This window comes from Vidua macroura, chromosome Z, assembly GCF_024509145.1.
Source record: "Vidua macroura isolate BioBank_ID:100142 chromosome Z, ASM2450914v1, whole genome shotgun sequence".
Taxonomy (NCBI): domain Eukaryota; kingdom Metazoa; phylum Chordata; class Aves; order Passeriformes; family Viduidae; genus Vidua; species Vidua macroura.
Window position 1 is genome coordinate 70,103,815 of NC_071611.1, and position 24,547 is coordinate 70,128,361.

Here is a 24,547-nt window from a genome sequence, read left to right on the forward strand (position 1 = left end):
TAAAAGTGAACAGAAGACCAGTCTTTTTATTTTACTATTCACAGTCTTTAAAAAGCTTTCCAGGTAGGTTAATATTGCATTACAGCTTGCCTTCCCTCTGTCTATAGGAAACTTAAGGAATAAGTCAGGAAAACACTACTGACAATCCTTTTTATTAGGAGTACTTTTCACTTACTAGAGATCCATATACTTAATTGAAACACCTCTACTAGTGACAAGCTGGCAGGTGTTGGTGAATCTGGCTAGCTACAGTATGTCAAGAGGTAACAGGATTTCTTTTCTCAATGGAAAGAAGTACTACTGCATAGAACTAAGCAGATCCAAGAAAGCAAAGGTGTCTCCCTGTCTGAAACTAAGCAGCTAAGCACAGATGGCATTTTCATCAGAAAAAATGATCATGTCAAAGGCAATAACCACTTATAAAAATGCTATAACGTGATTGAGAAAAAAAACATGAAAATTTGAAATACAAAGCATTAAGTGCAGGTAAACTAGTTTTATTTTAACTCTATCCTTTAGAAACAAGACAGAAAGTCCTGTTCACTCTCTCTCATGCTCTGGGAGGTGTTTCAAGCACAGGGGGATGACAACAAATACGGGAAAAAAACACTGTCTTTGGAAACAAAGTTTTTGATACTGTGCTGCAAGGGAGCAGACTACAAACCTCAGTCTGGAATGACTGGAACTTGGCAAATTTGTTCCAATGCGTAGTATTTGGAATTGCTCTTAACTCTCTGACTATCACAGACTCACAACCATCTGCTAAATGCCACAGGCAAGATAAATTAGACTTTATCAGATAAAGTCTGAAGGGGAGGGAAAATTAAGACAAGAAATAAAACAGAGTAGGAGGAGATAATTGGTACTGGAAAGACATGGAAAGAATGAGGGCAATACACAAATTATTCTCACTCTTCACTATAAACAGTAACATCAATGATGCTGATATCAATATATCTCACATTCCTTGTGGGCCTTCTTTAGGACTTCCTTGACCAATAAATTTTTCAGAATCAGGAGATAACAGTCTGTTCAAACATGTCATTATAAACTTTGAAAAATCAGAAGCAGGCAAGGAATATGGCTGCTGTGGTGAACCTCACTTCACCTACCTCCATCTACCTTTACAACCAAAATACAAACTAACACAAGAGGTTAGTATGAGAGTCACGGAATGGATACATTTGGAAGAGGCCTGGAAGGCACCTAGAATCCTTGTCTCTAAGGAGGAAGACCTCACAGCCTCTCTGGGTAACTTGCGCTAGTGGTCAGCCACCATCACAGTGAAGAAATGTTTTCCGATGTTCAAAGAGAACCTCCTGTGTTTCTTGTGCCCACCATCTGTCATCGAGCACCACTGGAAAGAGCCTGTCTCTGCTCTCTTTGCTCCCTTGTTTCATTTGTTTATGCATGTTGAACCTTTTGTTTTCCAGGCTGAACAGCCCCAGTTCTCTCAGCCTGCCCTCACAGGACATCTGCTCAAGTCCCTTCATCTCATTTTTGGTCCTTTGCAAGACTCTATCCAGTACATCCCTGTCTTTCTTGTACTGGGCAATTGAGAAATGGACATAGCACTCCTAGCATGCCAGAACAACAGAAATTATAGAAGTTATAAATGAGATATAAGTGTCTTTGACAGTGAAAAATTCAGGCTGTATTTAATTGTGCAGACTGTGCAGGATTTTTCTGGTCTTTTCTGTCTATATAGAACTATGAGGCCTCTGCCTCTGTGAGAACTCTACCTGTCTGAAAGCTAGCTGGACAAGCTGGCTGAGTCCTAGCTCCCTTCAGGCACATGGAGGCAAGTATTGAACAGTTTCTTCTCTACTCCATGAGACTAAAAACTAGATATATGGACTGAAGGAAGTCTCAGACCACTTCACCATGGCTCTGAAAAACAGCATATCACAATAACAAGGTATGAACAGAAGTCAATAAGATTTCAAGCAGAGAGACACAGTTTTAGCCTTTTAAAACTTTTATTCTTTGTGTTGCTCATTTATTTTTCCCTAACTATATCCTATAGGCATCACCATGACCACCACTTTAAATTACTGCTTATTCTCCTCATTACATTATTACTGCACATTCAGGGCAGTAAACTATAATACTGCAAACTATTAATTCTGTCAGCTCAACTTCCACTTCATCACTATCTTCCTCTTCCAGATGACTACAACTTTTCTAAGGTACATTAAAATCCTTTACAAGTCAACCTATGTTAATCTTGAATTCTAAAAACAAAATACCCCTACATTTAACATCATAGAAAATTCAGAATACACCAGCCTTCTTTGGTTTTAACAAAAGAAAAGCAGGGCTCACTGAGTAACCTGATCAGGATTGAAGATAATTAGTATGCAGCATCTGACACACTTCCTGTTTATATGATTGCATGATCCCACCATAAAATAAGTTTATGCTCACCCACACATATACAAAGAAAAAAAAAAACACAAAAAAAGGCTGCTTCTTTTTCATTTTGAGCTTAGAACCCATGTAGCAGGAAACAGCCTAAAGTGAATTCAGAACATGGTTATGTTCCTTTCAAATGGTATTTATACTGGATATACTGACAGGATCTAAACAATACAGTCAGTGCAGTAAATCATTGGGACACCCATTCCTTTTTCTCTCATCTTTTCACGTACTGTGTCCATTCTGACTGCATGATGAATTATAGGTTGCAACCTCAGAATATAACAGTAATTGCAATGATGACTACATCTTCTTTTCTGAGCCATGGCAGGCTGGCTTTTTTTTAATTTTCTGTACTGCTTTAAATTATAACACTGGAAGTATTTCATCTGTACAGAAATGATACACGAAACCCTTCTGTTTTCATGATGCACTGAGGAATCAGATTTATAACACACTGTCATTTCCATGCCTTCAGGGAGCATTGCACTTTCTTAATTTCTGTAAGGAATGTCATCAAGCCACATTTTGTGTCAAGTCTGCCATTTTTAATTATTAGCAACTAAGTTTAAGAAATTTCTCCTTTATTTTATCAAGTGCATACCTATCTCGCAGAATTTTTTTTTATGCCACAACTCATAAAATTGTTTAGGCTGATGCTAGTCCCTTGCACTAAATTACCAACTAATCACAGGAGATATTTATCATCTCAAGTTTTACATGAGAATTGTCAGACTTAATCACCCTCCTCATATTTTCACTATTTACAGACCGTCATTTATCATACATTTCAGCAGTGTGACAGCAGTGGACTATTTTCCCCATTTTTCAGGTATGTTAAGACAGACAAAAGCATGGCAAATCATGACAAGAGCTTGAAAGTTTTACTCTCTCTGATAACATCAATTTCCACCAAAAAATATTCCCTGAAAAACCTATTTTTTTAAATACCAGTTTTATCTTAGTTATAGAGATAAGTAGAATTAGCAGGCTAAAGCTAATAAATGGACAGTTATACTTAATTATATAAAATGCATTCTGATTTTTATCATTGGTTAAACAGATAGTATAATAGTTCTAATTAAATGTTTGTAAAAATTAATTTCTTTGATAAAAATGTTGAAGAAACATTTCTCAGAAGCCTTTATAATGTGGGTTCAGAGCATATTAATAGAAGCTGAAAGGATGACTAACACTGGTAAGGTTAGTGATTTCTGGGGTAACTGCTGAGATATGTGTGGAGTCATACTCCACATTCTTTTTCCACTTCACTGTCAAGTAAGAAAACATTTAAAACAAAGATACCCAGAACAGCACAAATATACAGCCACTGCTTGATTCTGGAGGAAGTTCATCCTGCACTCCTGGGCATGAAAGGTGCCATTCTCTACAGTACTGCACAACAAGGGCAAAACTAAGTTATGTAAGGTATCACATCACTGAAATAAAGTGTAAGTGACAAAGCCCAAGTCTAACAAAGGAAACACTGAAGCATAAATGCTACCTCAGTGTTCACAAAATCACAGAAACTGAGCTGTGGGGTGTTGTAGGTTGGGTTGATTCAGTTAGGGATATTAATAAATGTTAGGTTGGTCCTCTGAACCCCTATGTCCCCTCACACTGGTCTGCTCCAAGTCGCTTACCACAGGAGCTCTTACATGTCAATCTTGTAGCCACTGCCTGATTCTTCTTGAAAGTTCTGTGCCAGTCACCCCATCCTTGTAATCCTATTTGTCCCAGAACCCTGTACCCACCTCTGTTATGTTCCCATAGGTTGCTGTGGTTCACGTCACTACCATGTTGTCTGTCCCATTGGGTGAGGGGGATTTCCGTCCCTGTCCGCCCGCCCCCTATTTAACCCAGTGCTTCCATTGTCCATTCACCATTTTGCCCTTGTGCCAACTTGGGAAGGGTTGCCCAAGCCATCACTGCGACCACGTGGGAAATAAAAGTTCTCAGGCCCGCCAGCAAAGTGTGCCTCTCTCATCCCTTTGCCTCCTCTCAGCGTAAGGCTACGAAAGCTGTGTAGCCACGGCGGAGCGCTCTGCACTAGCAGGGAGGCAAACGCCTGAGACCCAGAGCATCCGTGCACACGGCAGCTGCGGTCTCACAAAGGGCAGCGCTAGCCGGGCTTCCCAGCCGCCCGAGGCCACAGAGAACAAAAGCCGCAGTGGGGGATCCATGCTTAGAGCAACCTGTTCTTTATGAACTGTACCCCATGGAAAAAAACCACAATGGAGCAGTCATTGAAGAACTGCAGGCCTTGGGTAGGACATACAGTGGAGTGGTTTGTGCCGGAGAGTATGGAAGTGTGGGATGGGGTGGTAAGGATACCTTAAATGCCTGTCAGGTGGGCACCCAGCTGCTTCTAAGCCCCCCTCCTCAGCAGGACTGGGGAACAAAATAATATGAAACAGGCCTGTAGGTCAAGATAGGGAACAGGAGATCACTTGCTACCTACGCAAAACAGACTTGGTTTGGAGAAGCTGATCTAGTTGCCAATTAGACAGAGCAGAATAATGAGAAATAAGAGCAAATTTAAAAACACCTCAGCTGCCATTTTTTGCTGGGCAAAGTTTACTCCCAACTCCCTTCTCTCTTCTCCCAGAGGGTAATGTGGTGTGTAGGTCGCAGTCAGTTCACAATACTTTTCACTGCTGCTCCTTTCTTCTCATACTCTTCCCCTGCTCCTGTATGGGTGTCTCATTTCACTTTATCCCACTACTCTGGACACACAAAAGGGGTGTTTTTTTCTTTTTTTAATAATAATAAAAAAAAAAATACAACACCCAGAACTTAAAGTCAATAAAGAAAATTGCCATGCTTAGGTGTATTCTTTGTCCAACTTCTATGCTTTGTACTGAGTTTAAAAAAAAACTTGGCAGTCAGACTCAAATCATTTCACAAAACATCTGCAGGGTAAAGCAAATTTTCTTCTAAATTTAATTAAAAAGTATGACATTCAAAAGAGTAAGTAATTTTAAAAGTAAAATTGATTTGTGTTACATTATTTCAGTTTTTATTGAGTTCAAGTTTTTAATGTAGCTAACTAAACATCTGATAAATATGCAGAGTACTCTAAGGAGATCTCTCAGATAATTCAGAATAGATGAAATAAAATTAGAATAAAGAAATGCTAGCATTCACCTAGAGTGATTCATGACAAATATTGTATAAAAGTATAGTTATTTTCTGGAAGACTTTACTATATCCACAAGTCCAGATTATACAATATTACACAAACAAGAATCAATGCTCTTGTAGTACATTGCAACTTCAGTCACACCTAAGGTGATGAATCAGATGCTATATTAGCATTGTTAAATCATCAAAGTTAAAATGGACATTTTTGATTAGGAAAAACATAGGCAAGATGAAAGCCTTGAACTCTTTCTTTAGAAGCAATTTCATTAAAATAATTTCCACATCAAATATACAGAGACTTTTAATTTCAGGAGGAAAAAAACCTTTTCTTTTACTTTTCCAGAAAATAATACTAGTGCTCACTAACCTTGTATTTTATTAAAAATACACTGTAAGAACTGGGCTACTGTTGTAATGCTCATGTCTGCTAGTGAAATGTTGAGGCATTCACATATACCAGCAGCTCTGGGACTAAACACAGTGAGCTAATCTCCTGCTGAGATAATCTTCAGCACTGTAATCCTCTACCCACAACAAATCCGGGTCTCATTAGATGCTCCCAATGCTGATTACATGGATTTACATGAACTCATGGTAGGCAGTCACATAAAATTTTGGACACTTCTCTAATGTATGGAAGACCACATTAACAATTTACTCTACTAAGTAACAATGTGGAAACCCCAAAATGCTCTGTGCCAACAACTATGATACCCAGGTCTGAGAAATTGGCACTGCATTAGTGATGTAGTCAAATAAAGTAAATGGAAACTCTCTGAAGGTTAATTCTCCTTTCTCCTGATTCTGAGGCAGTACAAATAGTTTGATTTTCAGGCTTATGGTCTGTTTCTATGTTTCCACAGAATTTCTTTTGTATATTGACTTCCTGACTACTCTCCTCGTGAAATGTCTGTATTTTCAAGTTCCTCTGTCCTGGACTCCAACTATAATCCTCACAAACAAATCTTAATCATTACAGGGTGGTTAGACTGTCCCATTACACTGCCTACTCTGGTTTATCCATAGTGGATTTTCATGGAAACACAAAAGAAGAAAGAGCCATTTTCTCAAAAATGGAATAACGACACTACATCCAGGTTTTCCATCTGTGCTAACAGCTCAAGGAGGTGTACATTAATGCCTCTTTCCCACCCCATCACCAGTCAGAAGTCCAATGATGGTAAGCAATACCACCACAAGGTAAATAAGCAAAATTCTCACTGTTTTACTGTGCCATGGATATATTGCATATCATCCTCCAAGTTACAATCATAACTTGGTCTCAACAACATCCAGATGCTCTGCAAATCTTAGCACCTGCTACCGAAGTCACCCACAATGTGTGTAATAAATTACACGAAAAAATACAGCTCTCTTGAGATATTATTACAAGAACATGTGGCAACACCTACAGAGGAAGAAGCAAAGTTCTTAAATGTTTGGGAAAATATTGTCCTTTGACTGCAAACCAATAGGTAATTTTGTATTGCAGGTGGAATCTTATCCTGAATGGCTGGCAGTGCCATGGCACAAAAAAGTCTTACTGTACCTGTAAATAAAGTTCCTTGCCTTATCTGCATTATTCCCTTCTTTCTAAGAAGAAACATAGATACAGTAGGGGCTGGCAAACATCCTCTATACAAATATTATCCAAATATAAGGAAATATTTTAGTAAGATAATGACTGAAGCAAGCAGAACCATTCTTAAGATTTCACAGTCACTGCATAGCTTTTAAATGTCTGTCCCTAAGTGAATTCTTTAACACAGATGTTGAAGTGAATTGCAACTCTCAGGCCACAGTGATGAGATTCACAAAATAAAGTTAGACTGTCTGCTGTTTGCTTCCTGATCATTATGGATATAATAAATAGCAGATGTTCCTCAAACTATTAAAAAACCCACATAGCCCTGAAAACTTTGCCAGCACATCATGCTACATTTCCTGAATCCCCCACAAGATTTATTTTAGGTGTTCTATTTTTACTTCATCAACTGAAATTCGAAAGAACAAGGGCAGTGACCATAAGAACAACTTCAAGGTGATAAGGTTACAGAAAACAAGCTTCAGAGTATATTATTCACTTCACCATGTACAAAGAACTCAATCCTTTCCAATTGCAAAGACTAGATGTAATCTACTCATGATGCCTATGAAAAGAATTTGCAAGCTTGGTTTTGTTCATATTTGAAAGAAGTAGGATTGTTTCTATAACAAACATAACTAATCTGAAAAATAGCATATGAAGCTTTTGAGTGAGCTGTAATACTTGGAGAAGAATTCATTATGTTAGATTACTTCAATAGGTATTTTATGATCTTGCTTAACTCACAACCTTTAGAAACGTTTTCACAAGTCATCAGATGAGACTTCTTTTTCCTTCATTTTAAAACTAATGTCAAGAGTATCTCAACTAAACATATTTTTTTGCCTTAGGTAAATTATTTTTTTTTACTGCCCCACATAATCTTTTTAGAGGCATATGTCCAAAACAAAAAAGACCTCTAAACAAAACACAGAAATAATGGTCCTCATCAATTCTTGCATATGCACAAGAACCACAGCAACAAAAATCTTAGCAAGTGCCTACCAAGTAGAGGTCTTACATTTAAATTTAAGTTATTTAAGAAGAAACGTAATGATCACAGTATTAACTCTAACACCATGTCACAACCAAGAAAGGACTGTAAGTATTCTAGAGTTATACTCTTGCTTATGGAAAGAATTTTAATGGATTTCTAGAAACAATCATGAAATCTAAAAGAAAGTTTTAAAACCAGTGACTTATTTCTGCCAAGTCATAATCAACTACTTTTAAGAGCTACTTAGCTCTTTTAAGTTATACTGGTATTTTAAAAGCCTTCTAGTTTTCTTTCACACTCAATATTATGCACAAAGAAATGGAGCAAAACAGTTTTCCAAGGCTTTAAAAAAGCCTCAGTCCTCAGTTCTCTAAAGTGAGCAGAACACTGTCCTATTAAGTTTGAAAAGATCTGGAATACAAATCCTATGTAATTGGATCTCACAAGTAAACCTGTTTGATAATGGGGTGGAGAGTGGGGGAGAGGTGGAACTAATCTTTATTTTAAAACCAGGAATCAGGAAAAACATTAGACTGCTACTATCTCATATGCACTGGAAAGGTGTCAAGAGACAGAATCTCCTCTAACATTCCCTCTGACTAGGAGCCACCCAATGGCACCAAATTAAAAAAAAAAAAGGGTTGAGCTTAAATAATTAACTAATTTACTTAATTTAAACTAATTTGCATTTTAACCCTGCACCAAGCACCTGAACAGTCCTGTGTGCTTTTGAAAGCTCACTTGTATTCTCAAAGTGAGTAAATTCAAAATTCTGTGCTAAACTGGTGTTTACTTCAAATAAAGTCATGCAGTTGTATCATGTTCCTATTATATAATTTTCCATTATTCTCAATTGAGCTTTTAGAAGGAGTAAAGCAAACAACTTTATTCAGTTCAGACTAGTATTTGGTGTTTCATGTCACTTTTAAAATAGTAAAAATATCTGAATTGTCAAATAACTGCTTAAGATTTACAGGCATTATTTTCTAAATTCTCTATTTTTTTTTCTTAAACTAGAAGATAATTCAAATTTACAATCTTTAATTGTTATATTAAGTACTAACAAGTATAATCAGAAAAGCATGAAATGGAAAACCTTAAGAAACAAAAATAAACAACTAGAAGTTACATACAGAAGTAGATTATCTGTCACTGCTTGAAAGGGCTTCCTTTTCTTGTTAAGATTCACAATTCTTATAATTAATGCTCAGTGTGAAGTTTTAGAGTAATATGCATAGAATTAAAATATATACTTATAGTAATTCCAGTAAAGGATTTTCAAGAACAGTTTGACAGTAGCAAACTTAGCACACTGCCGTACTCAAAACATTCAAGCAGATGGATATATGTTTCTAAGTACTTTAATGAAAACCTGAAAACTGCCTGGTTTATAATTTGAATTTTTATTATTATTTTTTCTAGCTTATCCTGGATTTTTCCAGTAACCTCATTCTGCATGTGCATCCTACAGACAGAAAGATGAGGCAATGCTTTCAAAACCAATGAAGTTTCATCAAAGGTCTGACCTAAACCAACAAATCCAAAAAAACTGTCTTAAGGGCTAAAAGAAGTTATGGCAAAAGTTACTGGTACTTCCTATTGAACACAATGCACTTTTATTACTTTTAGAATACCACACTTTCACCAAGGTCTGAGCTCACCTACACATCAGCACACCCTTAATGACTTCTGAAAACCTTGAAAGCACATCTTATTAAAAAAACCGAAAAGTAATCATGGGAAAGAAGTACAATTGCTAGAACACATTATTCTGGTTTATATGAAACGTTTTAGAACCCCTTTCTGTTAAAAGTGTCTTTTTCCTTTTAATGAAAGTTATAATGAAATAGTCTGGTAGAAGTAATTAAAAATATTCTTCCCTGTGTACCCTCAGGCACTGACTTTGCTCAATTTTTTGCTTTAAAAGAAAATATTCACTTTTAAAATTCTAATTTTTCATCTGATCTGTGATATAACTGTACATAATTTTTGTCCACATACTTGATGTTGAAATAAATTAGTTAATGGAAAGACTGGAATACAGCAGGATAGGAGGTATTCTGGTCAAAAGGAAAAGTCTAGGTAATAACCCAGTCATTCTTCCACTTTGAATCTGGAGTTCTTTGCAAAAAAAAAAAACCCAAAACCAGCCAAACAACCTTGTTGCTTTCTAAAAAATACAGGAATTCCACTATTTAATCACAAGCAGTTTATTTTTACTTATATAGTCAAACGTATGCTTCATTGTTTAAGTGCACATAAATTTATCCAAATCCTGGACACCTACTGAATGAGTCAGTTCAATAGCAATTGAACATTTCAATCACTCTTTGTACAGAACACATTCCCCTGAAATATGCATTAAACAAATTAGTGCTGCATCTGGTCATAACTAAACTGTTCTCCGTTGCAGAAATAGGCAAACGTTCCACAAAATAGGTGTCTCAATGATTTACCCAAAACAAGCAAGAACACTGCAAACACTGTTTGCTTTAATCAATCTCCTCCAACCCCCAAGCCATGAGGATTTTTTCTCAACTAACAGAACCAGTTAAATATGCATTACACTGCTTTTGGATGCTCTAATGAGGTTACCTGTCATTAATGATCCAGTTCAGACACAGATTGAGAGAATTAAGGTTTTTGCATCTCTTTACTATTTCCATCACGGTTTCATTGTCCAGTTCTGTGATATGACGTAGGTCCAAGCTTGAAAGATTTCTTAGCTATTAAGACAAATATGAGAGAAAGAAATAATCTGAAATTCATTCACATACATAACTGTTGAAAAAACTGTTAATCTTTTTGGAAGTTGCAGAGTATGTGCAAGCTAGTAATGAAAGATATGATTACTATATCTTTTACAAAAAGCAAATATACCAGAGATATTCACAGAATTCAGCTTGAGCAAAGTTCTGATTCAGGCACTCAGTTACTACATAAAATCCAGACATTCTCATTCAAGGTGCTATACAACCTACAATAAGAGCCTAGGCCCTCCCCCTCCTCTTAAATACATGGACTGTAAGATACCAAGGTAAAATATCAACTCATTTAGCCATAAGAAAAATAAGGCATAGAAGGAAGTGAGAGAGCATGTTTGTGCTTAGATTCAAATGAATGCAATTACTGACTCCAGAGTATAAGGCTTTTTAAGTAAACAAATAATACAAACTCCCTGGAAAATACAGTATTTATACTGAAGTCTCACCTGCACAGTTATCAATAACAGATTGGATATTCTAAACAACAAAACTTGTGAGTTACAAAATAATATAATTAGTAGTTATGCACTGATTAAACTGACTTATTACTAGTATTATTCATTCATGTGTCCTTCAAAAGCAAACCGTTTTACAACTTTTATGAGTAATGGATGCAAAAAAAAAAAAAAAAAAAAAAATTACAGACTTCTCCAGTATCACTTCAGTTATAATAACCTCCAAGTACTGTTTGCTTTTTAAGCTGCCTGAAATAATCTCTGTTATACTCTGGACAAATAATTGCATTAGGCAATATTGACACTTTAATTAAATATACTTTCCCTGTAAGAGAGGAAAAATGATCCTCATCAGTGATTTAAGTCACTAAAGATTTGATTAGGTAAAGGCATCCAACTGAGATCACATAATTGGTTCACTTCAGTAGTTAATTATTAAGTTAGTGTATTTAGGGCAGGTGGGTAGGGGGAGAGGTGGTAGCATGGGGTGAGAAGAAAAGGAAGAGAAAAGGACTTTGAATGTAAGTACCCTTCCACAGAAACTGGAGTTTTGTTCTTTAACAGGCTCCAAACAAAAGCTAGACTCCATACCGTTCCCAAAAACTCTGCAAAACACGCATAAAATCAAGAACCCTCACCTCTGAGGAACACCTGCAGGGTACATCTACAGAATCTAGGACAATAATATTTCTATTATTATGATACTACCACAGGTATCACTGTGGATGTACTTGCTGTATTCCCACTGAAATTCTGATAAACTTCTTTGCCTATTACGGAGCAGAGCATATACTGATTGATACTGTGTTGACAAAGTAGACACCTTTCACAAGCTCTGTCTATTCTCATTTCATACATATTGCTCCAGCATGAAGTTTCTCTTCTGTGTGCTGAAGAAAAGCTCATAACCAATTTCTCAATTTTTCCTGCATAAATTACAAGTGGAAGCTTTCAGCAACTGTAAATTGCCTCACCTTCATACAGCTATTCATACTAGATATTTCAGCCTTTAAACCATGCAGGCAATAATGTGGTCTATGCCTATGACATAAAATACACCTGCTGGACAATTCAACAATAAGTATGTTCTATAACATTAGAACAACTAAGGAGACTTAAAAGACAAGTAGAAAATCACCCCACTTAAGAAAACCCCAAGCTTTCTTTCTCAACAACATTCTTCTTATGAGAAGACAACAATACTGGAGATTCTTTTCCCATTATTATTACTCACAGACTAAAATGCACAAATTTACACTGAAGTATCAATGCATGGAAAGGGGCCAATGCTCCTTTTAAAAAATGCCTAAAAATAAGGCTTCAAATTAGGTAAGAGGTAACTTAGGTAAGAGTATATTATCTACCTCAATGATACAATGATGAATGGAGCAGAAAGCATTTGTGGTTTCCCAGGAAAAAAAATGTTGGCATTGCATGGCTGGAATCAAAAACTAAACTGAATTCCTAGTATTCCTGTACACCAAATTAACAGGGTCTTCAAGGTAGATTTTGTCCTTTACCATCACAGGAGAATGATCATTCCCTCATTGCTTCTTTTCTTCATACTAGTAATAATCTATCATTATATTCAATATACAGTAACTCAACCATCACTTGCCTTTTTTACTGTCATTTTAAACATCTGACCTACTTAACAGGTTAATTCTTCTTTTTCTCAGGCACAACATGCTCAATGAAGAAAATATTGTGTCTTAGACGTTTGAAGAGACTGTTTCAGATTGATATATACTCAAATATAATATGGTCTCTACAACCTTCAAATTGCCATTACAGAAGTGTCAATGGCTTTCAAGACCAGCAGAACTGAATACACTTTCTTTTGACATAATTTTGGATCAATCTGAATATAACAGTGAAAAGAATACCTCCTTGACTACTTAACAGGTAACATCTCATTACCAATGAGAGAATTATTGTAATAAATGTGTACGTAATCATTTTTTATTAAAAAATATATATACCTTAATGACAAATTCTGTACTTTATAACTTACCTGAGAAGTAATTTTAGGGAAAAAATGCTACAATTACTATTATGAAAAAATTGGAAGAGAAAAACATCTAAGTCTTACATTCTAATACTAACTCTCACAGCTAAAAGTAGTGTGATATTAAAAAAGAAAAATCAAACTTCTCCAAAGTAGACAATTAAAAAACAGACGCTAGACTCTACAGTGCATTCATAAATTCTGATATTAAAATAGTGTACCTTTAAACAGCATTTGTTCACGCGAAAGAGGATATTCTGTGACTTAAATAATCTTACAGAATTAGGGTGCATAATGTTTTGCCTTTTATGTTTTCTTTTTTTTGAACCAAAACTTATTTTGTTCATGCAGCAACACCATTTTACTGAGCAATTTCAAGGCCCTTCTTCTGCAGATATCCAAGCTTTTCTTGAAATTTTAACTTTATAGCTTTGCAAATAATCATGCATGAGCAGAATTTAAACTTTGAACTCAGCTACATCAGTCAAAATGTTTTAATGGAAAAAGGAATATTTAATGTGACAAAACACACAGTGCAAATATGTAGGCAGAGGGCTTAAAACATGAAACAGAAAATAACAGAATTTTTAAAAAGGAGCAACACAAACTAATTTTGTGTGATACTTATAAACATATTCTTGTTGAAATTACTGATTATCACTTACACAAAAGTAATGATATTACTTTTGGATCTCAAATATTTTAAAATATGCTAAAACCTTTGGGTTTTTTAAATACTTTTGTTGGTTGGCTTAAATGAAATTTTATGCCAAATGATATATTTGAAGATTCAGAGATTCATACTGTTTGTGTGCCTAAATGTCATGCAATTAGTAAAACTTCTATCCTGACTACTGAAACTTCGAATATTAAAATATTTGCAGTGCTTTAGATGATAGAAAATTACTATTACCATTGGGATCATAGGTAATTTAAGTGTGGGTGTATCAACTCCTGTGAATATTTAGATGTTATTTTATTGAAATTACTAATATAATGGGTACACAATTCTTTTCCCATTGCACACTTCCACAATTCCTGTAGAGATATGCTGCCCTAAAAAGCACAGAAGAGAACAGAACTATAGAATCATTTAGACTGGAAAAGAACTTTAAGCTTGAGTCCAACTGAAACCTAAAACTGCCAAGTCCACCACTAAACAATTCAAGATTAATCCTCTTCAGTATGACAGCCAAATTATTTCTGAAGGAAAGTCCTTATAAGGACTTAATGAGCTTTAAACTCAGATCTTTTGCTAATTAAGCTTAATTTTCTTGACACTCTGTGTATACATGCCTTCAGGGAATAAGCTGCTCCCTGACTTAAGTCTCCAAAAGCAAATGTATGATTGCAGGAAATTAAAAACAGCAATGTGAAAGAAACTGTAAACTACATTCTTTGTATTGTAATGTCAATAGACTCTATGAACTATTTTTTTAAAAGTCACTCACATTCATTAATTTTTACTGAAAAGCTGCCATAACTGAACTACACAATTGAGATATACTGTGATCCTAAAACAGTAATCATACATGGCCTAAAGAGCTGAAAAATTATTGAATAGTTACAAAGGAGTCTATTTTCCTAAAGAGTGATTAAAATGTTTTTTGCATATTAGTAAGTTTTAGTTTAATTCTTAGATACTGTGAAACATTAAAGTCACATTGTTTAAGTAACAAACAAGTGATCAAAAACTGTGTTGCATGCACCAAGATTTAATTACCTCTAGAGGAGGGACTTGCACACACATATAAACTGCAAGCATAGTATCTGTATTACAAGACTAATTTCCAGTTTATAAACTATAAAAGTTGCTGTAGAATTAAATTTTTACTGATTTATAGTTTACATCTTCATGTTATTTACTGTCAAGTACTTCTAATTAAGTTTTTGGGGCAGTAGAGTGGAAGTGGAAGTTTCCTAGATCCAGCACTTTCAACCATGCGGTCTTCTCTGCAATGTCTTTTTTACTTCATTGAAAAAAATGGCAGTTGGGTAAAACCATCAAATTCTTCAAAATAGCAACAAGAATCTCTTAAGAGGGACACAGTTAACTTCATTCAACAAAACCGTCAGTTTGACAAGATGCAAAAATGTTCACTTATACAGCATCATATGAAGTAAAGTTTCAAGCTAACACTCATGAAGAATGTCCCAGAATCACTGTTTTCAAAAACCCTCACTTAATGCCTTTTTCCTGTCATTGGAAGACTAACATTTAAAAGGACATATTACTAAAGGCAAACAGATTGAAATAAATCATATTTTATCTTATGAAATCCAGCTTATTATATAAATTTATTAAAATACTGCCTTCTCCATACCTAGCCAAAGAATATAATCATGCCCTTAGTCAGGAAGCTTAATGATCTTAAGATCAGAAGGTATGCTGAAATACTACCATAAAAACAGCAAAAAGCAGAACACTTGGTGTCAAAACAAACCATTTACTAGAAAGAAACCATACATTTCCCCAGTTCAGAAAGGCTCTTGTAAAATCAGTCCTGTCATGTGTAGATTATCATTATGTATCTGTCACGCTGATGATGTCTACACTGAATAAGCCCAAAGAATTTGCTCTATAAATCTGAATTTTGACTGACTTCATACTGACCACCAACTTAGACAGAGGTATCACTAAGCTGGATTGGACATGGGTAACTATGAGATGAAGAAGAAGTGAGGATCACATTATTTCAAAAACAGTTCTTAAAATTAACTGTCTTCATGCATTGGTGATCAGCAGAATAAGTTAGAAAATTTTTTCTGTTGAGGTTCTGCACAAGGATTCATATATAATTAGATGTCTGTAACAAAATTAACCAGACAGTCTGTCAGAAGTACATGGTGTAGAAGCACAGAGTATACTGCTACAAAGCAATTAATACCCTTGCATATACATCAGAAACCAAAGGAAGAAGCCAAGGAAGTAGCTTGGTAATAAAATTATTTCTAGATGTCAAGATTTGCTGATGCCAGCTGTTAAAATTCTATTAAAAATGCAACAATTAAACTGCTGAGAAGCAATTACCACAACAGGGGAGGAAAATGCCACTGCTCTTGAGGTCAAAGATGTAACATTACAAAATCACTACCTCACTAGAAAGAATAAAAAGTTTCTTATTCCCACATGGTTAATGAACGAAGATTACCCTTCTGGCTGATCTTGCGCACAACACAATCACCTAATGTGCACAGGTACTTTTGACATTTGTCTTCACACTTACTGGAAAAGCAAAGTAAAAAGTAACCAGGGATAAACTCTTGAGAGACAAGGATGTGTGGATGGGAGAAAGAGTGCAAACAAGAAAAAAATTATACATAGCTAATTAAATAATAAAATAAGTTATAATAAAAGCTAAAACAAGAAAACAGTAAGTGCAGATGTGGTGAAAACAGAAGATAAACTGCAACACTACACATGTTCTTCCCGCCTCCACAGAAACAACATTTAGTGTTGGACTAAATACTCTGATGTCATGGAGGAGGTAATTCACTTCTTTTGTAACAATGCTTGACACATTAAAACTAAAGGAAAATGAAACTTTCAGGTCATCAGAACAAACTACTGGTTTCAACCAAGAGTCTAACTGCATATAAACACACTACTTTTGTCCCTTTCTTTCTGTGTATGTACGTGAAGTGCCTCTCATCTTACCCAATAATCATTATTTACTTTATCTGTATATCTTTCAGTTTATAATAACTTCAAGGAAAAAGGCACCAGTGTAATAATATGGTCTTGCTCAAAAAACAATTTTTTTTTTGCCTGTCATTCTGTTCAGTAGAAAAAGAGTGAAAATAAACCCTGAATGCTTCTTCTTTTTCTTAAGTATACAACACTTTCTCTTCCATACCTCACAATTAGCTATTAAAAAAAGCTCTGCAACGCAGCAGCGTTGTAATTTAGAATTTTTCAAGTGGCAGTATTTTTAAAGAGAGCTAACATTACTAGGGGGAAAATACAGTAATAATAAACCACTCAATTTTTATACAACCATAAGCCCCAAAGCAATTTCACAACCAAGGCCACTGCTGTTATCTCCAGCTTGCACACAGGAAGCAGGACAGAAGGCAACTAGCTCTGCACAGCCTGGAGGGACACTCACAGGCCACAGAGAGCAAAGAGTAGATTTCACATTCTCTAGGAACTCCAGACTGGAATTACTACTAAACACTTATGAAACACCAGTTAAGTACTCAATACAAAACCAACCACAGATTGTTAGAACAAAAAACTATGTCATCAACTAATGAATTCTGGGAAAAACAGATGCAGCAGAAAATGTTACTACTTGCTACAGGTCTTTCTAAAATGTCTGTCCCCATTTTTCTTATAAACCCCCTTTAGGTATTGAAATGTTGCAATAAGGTCTCCCTTGATCCTTCTCCAGGTTATGCAATCCCTAACTTTCAGTGTTATTACATCGCAGTCTTTGCAGTATTCACAGCCTATAGAAGTTGTACAGATACAGCACGAGGGAAAGAAACTGAAATACCTAAATCTCAAGTCCTAACATGCACCAATTACTTACAAAGTAATTACATACCAGAAGTCTAAGCACCATCTTAGATATTTTCTGAAGGACTATGTTCAACAGGGTCACTTCAATGTAAATCAGGATTTCTAATAATTTATTATTATTAAACGCATGAAAATCAGAAACACATTAATAAAACATCAAGATCTTGACTCTTCTTCAATCTAACAAATGTGATTATAAAGTAATTTTGTTGAAGGATAAGACATCTAACATCTATTAAATACTCAATAAATCTAGGTTAGAATAATGCAGTAATCAAAACATGTAGCTGAAAAGTGATCTTTGTGGAAATTTCCCACAAAGCCTTGGACTACACACCCTGTCAATTAAAAATTATTAAATTTTGTACCTCCTATATTTATGCTGTATATATTAACCTAACCTATAGTTATATATAGGTAGTTTTCATAGGATATTAAAATATTTGTATAATTTCTTTCTCCAACAGACATGCACACCTTTTACTCATCACTTCAATACGCAGTTATTTCGAAATGGCATCCTTTGAGGTCCTATAGCTTTACTATACAAATTAATTTCCCTGGCTTATTTCTTTTTGCATGTGTTCCAAAATGTTTTCAATTTTTCTGTAGCCTCAGCTAAGCAGCTCTAAAATTATGAAAGTAATTTACAGATATGCTGAATGGTTCTATATAACAACAGGAGACCTTCACAGCTGCATCAAAAAACCCTTTGCTTTCACCAATCACACTCCATTTTCATTAAATATGCTCTCTACTTCCTACCTCAAGATCTCTTTAACCATTTTCATATTTACATGATCCCTGGATTTACTTTCAGTGACAAATTTTAATTAGATGGTGTTTGTCCACCTCATTTAAGTCATCCATTTTACTGAAAACTTAAATTACTTTCTGCAGATTCACTCAAGTTAGTTTTTCCACACATCACTCACTCCTCCTATGCAAAAGAAAAAAGGAAAGAAATTAAAATGTATCTGTCGCACTATCTATGTCAAATAAGAAGATGAATATAGTCAAAATGTATGTACAGTGGGGGTACACTGTTGCAACTAGAGGTCTGTCTAAATCTCTTGCAATTAGAATTTTGCATTTTAAAATGGAATATTGTTTTGTTTGCGATAGAATCAGCTGCAATTTCACATTTTAAAGAGCTTTGACCTGAACATCACTGTTACTTGTGAGAAAATGTATAATCTCATAAATATATTTTTGGTAAAGTGTTTTTATAAAGTGTAATCTAAATAATGCAGAGTTCACTCACTTAATCATGTTTCTGTCCATGTCAGTGCTATTAATCATACACGTAATCTTATCGTGGCTGATATCTATGACATGGCCATAGTCCAAAACACTAGTGACTATGAGAAAGTAGTTATGATACTTACATTGGTAAGGTGAATGACTCCTTTTGAAGTAACAGAGCAGCCCATGAAACCAACATACTGCAGCTCAGGGCAATGTTCAGCAAAAGCTTTCACTGACTGATCTGTCACCTACAGAAAAGACAAACAGGTAACAGTTGAATAGGTGATATAAGCACATACTTAACACAGCTTAAGAAATTTCTATGTAACATTGGCAAGCAGCTCATTTAGACTTTTAGTACTATTATAACCACTATTATTATTTGTTTCAAGAGTTTGAGGGGGATTATTGGGTTTGCACAGTTTGCATAGATATGCATAGACATATATACATGAAAATTAGGAAGAAAAATATTTCTGGCAGAGGCAGAGAAAAAAGAAACACAAGGCAAGAGATGATAGCCACAAATTCAGATCTTACTGTCATCCTATTTATGTGCAAATAGCCCAAGAGACAATTCTACCCACTATTTTCATAAATTATATACAAAAATGAAAATATAACAAATTAGTTATTGTCATCCCATAGACTCCTGCTATACCCATCATTGACTTTGCAAAGAATTTGAATTGTATGCTATCTTGAATTTATATGCCTTGTCTTGTATTTCTTTTTAACTAAAATAAAGCAACTGAAGATTTCAACTGAAAAATAATATTACATCTGTTTCTCACATGAGACTAGGTAATCTCATGGCAATATACCACTGTGTCAGTTATCAGCCAAATGGAGATGTTATCTAGTTTATTATTGAGATTTATTTATTTATACAACTATTTTTCATATATAATTAAGTTTGGTAAAATTTAATAACTATAAAACACAATCTATTGTATAAATACATTGCTTTTTAAGTAGACTAAATTATCAGAAGGAACTTCGTGAAGAATGTAATACTTACATAAGTACACTTACGACACCTATACACCTTCCTTTAAGCAAGTAAGGTTTGTTTCTTTTTTTTTTCCCCCCTCTGAGAAGTATATATTCCCAGTGCAAATGGCAGTAATGAAAAACCATATACTGACTGTGGGACAAAGCCTGTATTTTCCAGCTACATGGCTCAGGAATGCCTCACTGTGTCTGGAATCCTAACTCCTGAATGCTGAGAACATTCAGAATGTCTATGGATGTCTTCCTGTTCCCATAGAATCGAAAAGAAAAAAAAAGTTCTTAAATATGTAGCACACAGCTGAGCCTCGGGTGAATTCATATAGGAACACTATTCCTGCTGTGCTTTGGATCACCATCACCCAGAGCTCCAACTTGCCCAAGATGTCACATTCCTGCATCCTGGCAGCATATGATGACCTTGGTGAGGACTCTGGCAGAACAACTTTTGAAAAGATAACCCAGAGATACGGGTTTATAGGCCCACTACCTCATAAAAGCTGTATGGCTTTGGGGTTACTGAAAATTGAGAAACCCGCACTAGGTCTCTAACAAAGCAACAATTTCTCAGCAACTAGAGATTTTTACTGCTGCACATCTGCCAAATATATGTAAAAGGCAAGCCTTTTCATATTGTGTATTTAGAACCTGATTAAATTGAAAACAGGCCAAAAGGAAAGGAAAAAGTGTCAGCTGAACAGATTCAATAACGAATTGCGTAGTGGTCATAGAGTAACTGCAGAGACCCATGGCTCAGGCCTGCCTGCTTGAACAAAAGCAAACCACTATAGTAAGAAATTTATTCTCTGATTTGATCTGACACACCCTTCCATTTTTATTTTTGCACACTCCTCTCAGCTAAGGACAGCCACATCAACTATTATTTTTTGAGATACTGATCACCAAAATCCTGTGATAAATACTATCACAAGTCAAAGGCTTAGAAATTTACAGTTCTTATGATGCTACCAGAACCAAACCAGGGCTGGAAAAAAAAAAGTGTATCTCCTATAGAAAATAAATTAAAACCTCTGATGCAGCTAATGATCTTAGAGAAGGACTCTATTACAATCTTAGTCTACCCTCCCTATAGAAGATTCAAGTGTAATTCTCTGTTGCAGACAGCTTTGTCCTACCTATCAAGAAAATGTAGTAATGAAAAATCAGTAGCATAAATGCCTAATAATGAACAAATTCATTACAGAGCTTAAAACTTCAATATACAAATTTCTTACTTATAGCTAACATTTAGGTGCATGAAGACTTTGAAAAACTTTGACATTTTGAATGCAAATAATAAAATTGCTATGTCTTAAAATATCTTCTTTCCATACTATAGTATTTTCTGTAATCTAAACAAATCCTGTGGAAAAAATAGTTTTATAAAAATTAATAACAGTAGAGTATGACCATTTATACTAAATAGTTTACAAATTAGCAGTGAACCTTTTCAGTGCTTTTTAGACATGCATCATCTTTTTAATCAGAAAAAGATTCTTCATTACCTCTGTATGCCTCATCATTTTCCAGTCAAAAGGAGTGTGACATAACCTGATTATGCTTTACAATTACTGTGGTAGTTCAGATACATATTTTGCTACTGCAAACAACTTGTTCTTAAATTTTGACTTATAAATAAAAAAGCAGTGTTTCTCTCTTGTGCTGTAAGACAATAAAACTCCACTATCTGGAGAAGATTACTTCAACTTCTATTGGGAAACACTCTAAAAATTGTTTTAATCAAATGTACCTTCCTCTCAGCAGCCTTTGTTACACCAGTATCTAGGAATTCATTACTACTTTTTCTGACCCTATGTCATTTATAGCAATTGATTTTTTTTAACAACATGCTTCCCATTCAGACAGCCTGTAATGAAGACCACTTGATATTCTGTTTGGTTAAACACTTTAAATATTACTCCACTTTCCTATGATTGTATTAGCTGGGAAAGAATATACATATATGTATTTCTATATTTACATACACACATACTTGCAATTTCATTAAAATGGCTTCTCCTAAGATGAATGTAAGAGACTATGCATGGAAATACCAGATCAAAATACCTGTAATCTAAACATCTGCTAAAAGGTTAAAAGGCAAAATTTATATTACACCTTTTTGTTTTTCATTTTTTGCAGGGTTTGGGGAAAACAAGAACATGTTGTGACCTGGAATTTATTTTAAATTTATATGTAAAATGACAGTCAAGTAAAATTACCTAGTTTTCATTTAGAACAACAGACAACTAAATTCTATCAGTCTTTACTTATACGTGGCTCAAAACCATAGTGATACAATGTTGGTATGCATAGGTTTGGTTGGTGGTTTTTTTTTTTTTTTTCATTAGACCTATTTGTATCAAGGAAAAAAAAAGTAGGTAAAATTCAGCCATATCTGAAAGGATGATCAGACATTGAGATGGGCTTCCCAGGGAGATGGTGGAGTCCCTGTCCTTTAAGGTGTTTAAAGGAAGACTGGACATGGCACTCAGTGCTGATTGACAAAATGTTTGGTCAAAGCTTGGACTTAAGTTACCCCAGAAGTTTTTCCAACCTAACTTATTCTGCAATTCTGTGATACAGAAGCAACAAAGTTGAAGTTCAAGGATGGTTCTAAGACTGGAAACATCTATTCTTCTGCTTAACTAGGATTTCTTCATCATCTGCAGTACCCAGCACCAATGGTTTCTATACAGACTTAAACTTCTGTACTAATTCCAACATGCAGCCTGGGTCACTATTTCTATCAGACATAGATGCCAGAAATAGTAACCTCTTTCACCTTATGAATATGTTTTACACCAGCAAGAGATGGTCTATTCAGTAGAAAGACAGAAAAATAAGTGAGTGATGAAAAGTATGGAAAATTAGCAGTGATGTGTATGCAATGATTATGCACCTTAACACTGCCTCTTTGTTATGCAATGTGTAGCTGTACATTAAATCTTCACTACTCAGGAGACAGAACAGGTATATAAAATCTGTATTGTAAGTATGGCTTCTGTGAACTAACAAATTTTTAAACAACTGACATTATGATGTATTATACAAACAGATTAGACTAACATAATCTAAAACTAGATTACCACAAAAAAAAATGCAGTTCTACAGAAATGACCCTTGTCAACAGAGACAGAAATTCACACACAATTCTATTATAGATTACAGTACTGTTCTTCCAAGAATCTTTAGTAATTGGATTGTCTAGTCGACCTTCACTGACTTTCATTCATCGTGTCTTGCTTCATGTTAGACTTGCTTTGAAAAAGTAATATAAGATGATGAGGACAGATTTATAAGTTATGCACTAAAGCATTGTGAATGGGAAATACGCTGGTCTGGAACTAATGGCACAGATTTTCCTCCTATCAAAAAGATCTATGGTAAGTGAGATATGATTAAATCATTTTCTTTTTATGTATTGCAGCCTATTATATACAAATTCCAGTTCTGCATTGTTCTACATAAATTCAGTATTTTGACTACTCTGAGTTAGATTTTGTAAGTATTAGTTTATTTTACATTCTATTCAACAAATGAAAGTACAAAAAAGAAAAAGCAGAGATGATAATTCAAAAGGAAAGACTGAGGTGCAACAATAAAAGCCACTCAAATTCCAACTAAAAAGCCTCACAATAAATGAACACCTACAGAAGCTCAAACAGAAGTAACTGAAAAAATAGATAGGAATATAAAAAGCAACTAGCACAGAACGAATACCATGTTCTCTTATTTAACAAGTGCACTGGACTGTCTGCAAGTAGATCTTAATATGTAATTTTTTCCATGCAATATACATAAATAAAAGTTGCAGAAATATTCCTCAGAAGAATAAACTGTGCTAGAGTAAAAATATGCTGTCACGTAAATATAGAAGAGTCATGAAGCTAAGTATTCATTACACAAGGCAATACTAATGGTAAAGAAACCCTTTTTCTCCCAATTCCTTACTCCATAAATTTTTTCTCCATGTTCATCGGACACCAGCTTAAGCAAGCTTTATTTGGGCACCAAAGGAAGAAGGAAAGAGTCAGTGAGGGCTTACTAAAATTCAGGTTTATATTTGAAAAGACTAAGTTTGCAAAAAGCTCATCTGCCAATTCAGTCCTAAAACTTCCTTGCCTTACCTATGCATTGTTTTCTGCTACAGATTGAGGCCCACATGCCACTCACTCTGAAACCTGCCCTGCATGAAGCATGTGGCTACACCCTCCAATACAGTGTTTAAGGTCTCACATACTCAGTGTGCATTTCCCTGGTCTGTCTCCTCTGAAAGTGTGCAGTTAGCCTAAACGATGGTATAGTTTTGGTTTAACACTTTTTTACCAAGACTTCTAGAATATATTAATTTCAAAAGATGCAGGTAAATCACGCAGAGCAAAAGCATT

At 35.0% G+C, this 24,547-nt stretch overlaps 1 protein-coding gene across 3 annotated transcripts in view; it reads right to left on the reverse strand.

Annotated features, from left to right (window-relative positions):
• FBXL17 (F-box and leucine rich repeat protein 17) overlaps nt 1–24,547 on the reverse strand; it is a 278,048-nt gene that overhangs the window by 172,278 nt on the left and 81,223 nt on the right. For 2 of the 3 annotated variants that reach the window (XM_054003150.1, XM_054003151.1), the window contains exons 5-6: nt 19,286–19,393; nt 10,740–10,870 (exon numbers count right to left, since the gene is read on the reverse strand). In XM_054003150.1, the coding sequence (XP_053859125.1) occupies nt 10,740–10,870; nt 19,286–19,393 (239 nt within the window). Of the gene's footprint in view, nt 1–9,584; nt 9,671–10,739; nt 10,871–19,285; nt 19,394–24,547 lie in introns of those variants that run through there. The other variant, XM_054003152.1, reaches the window with a different exon arrangement.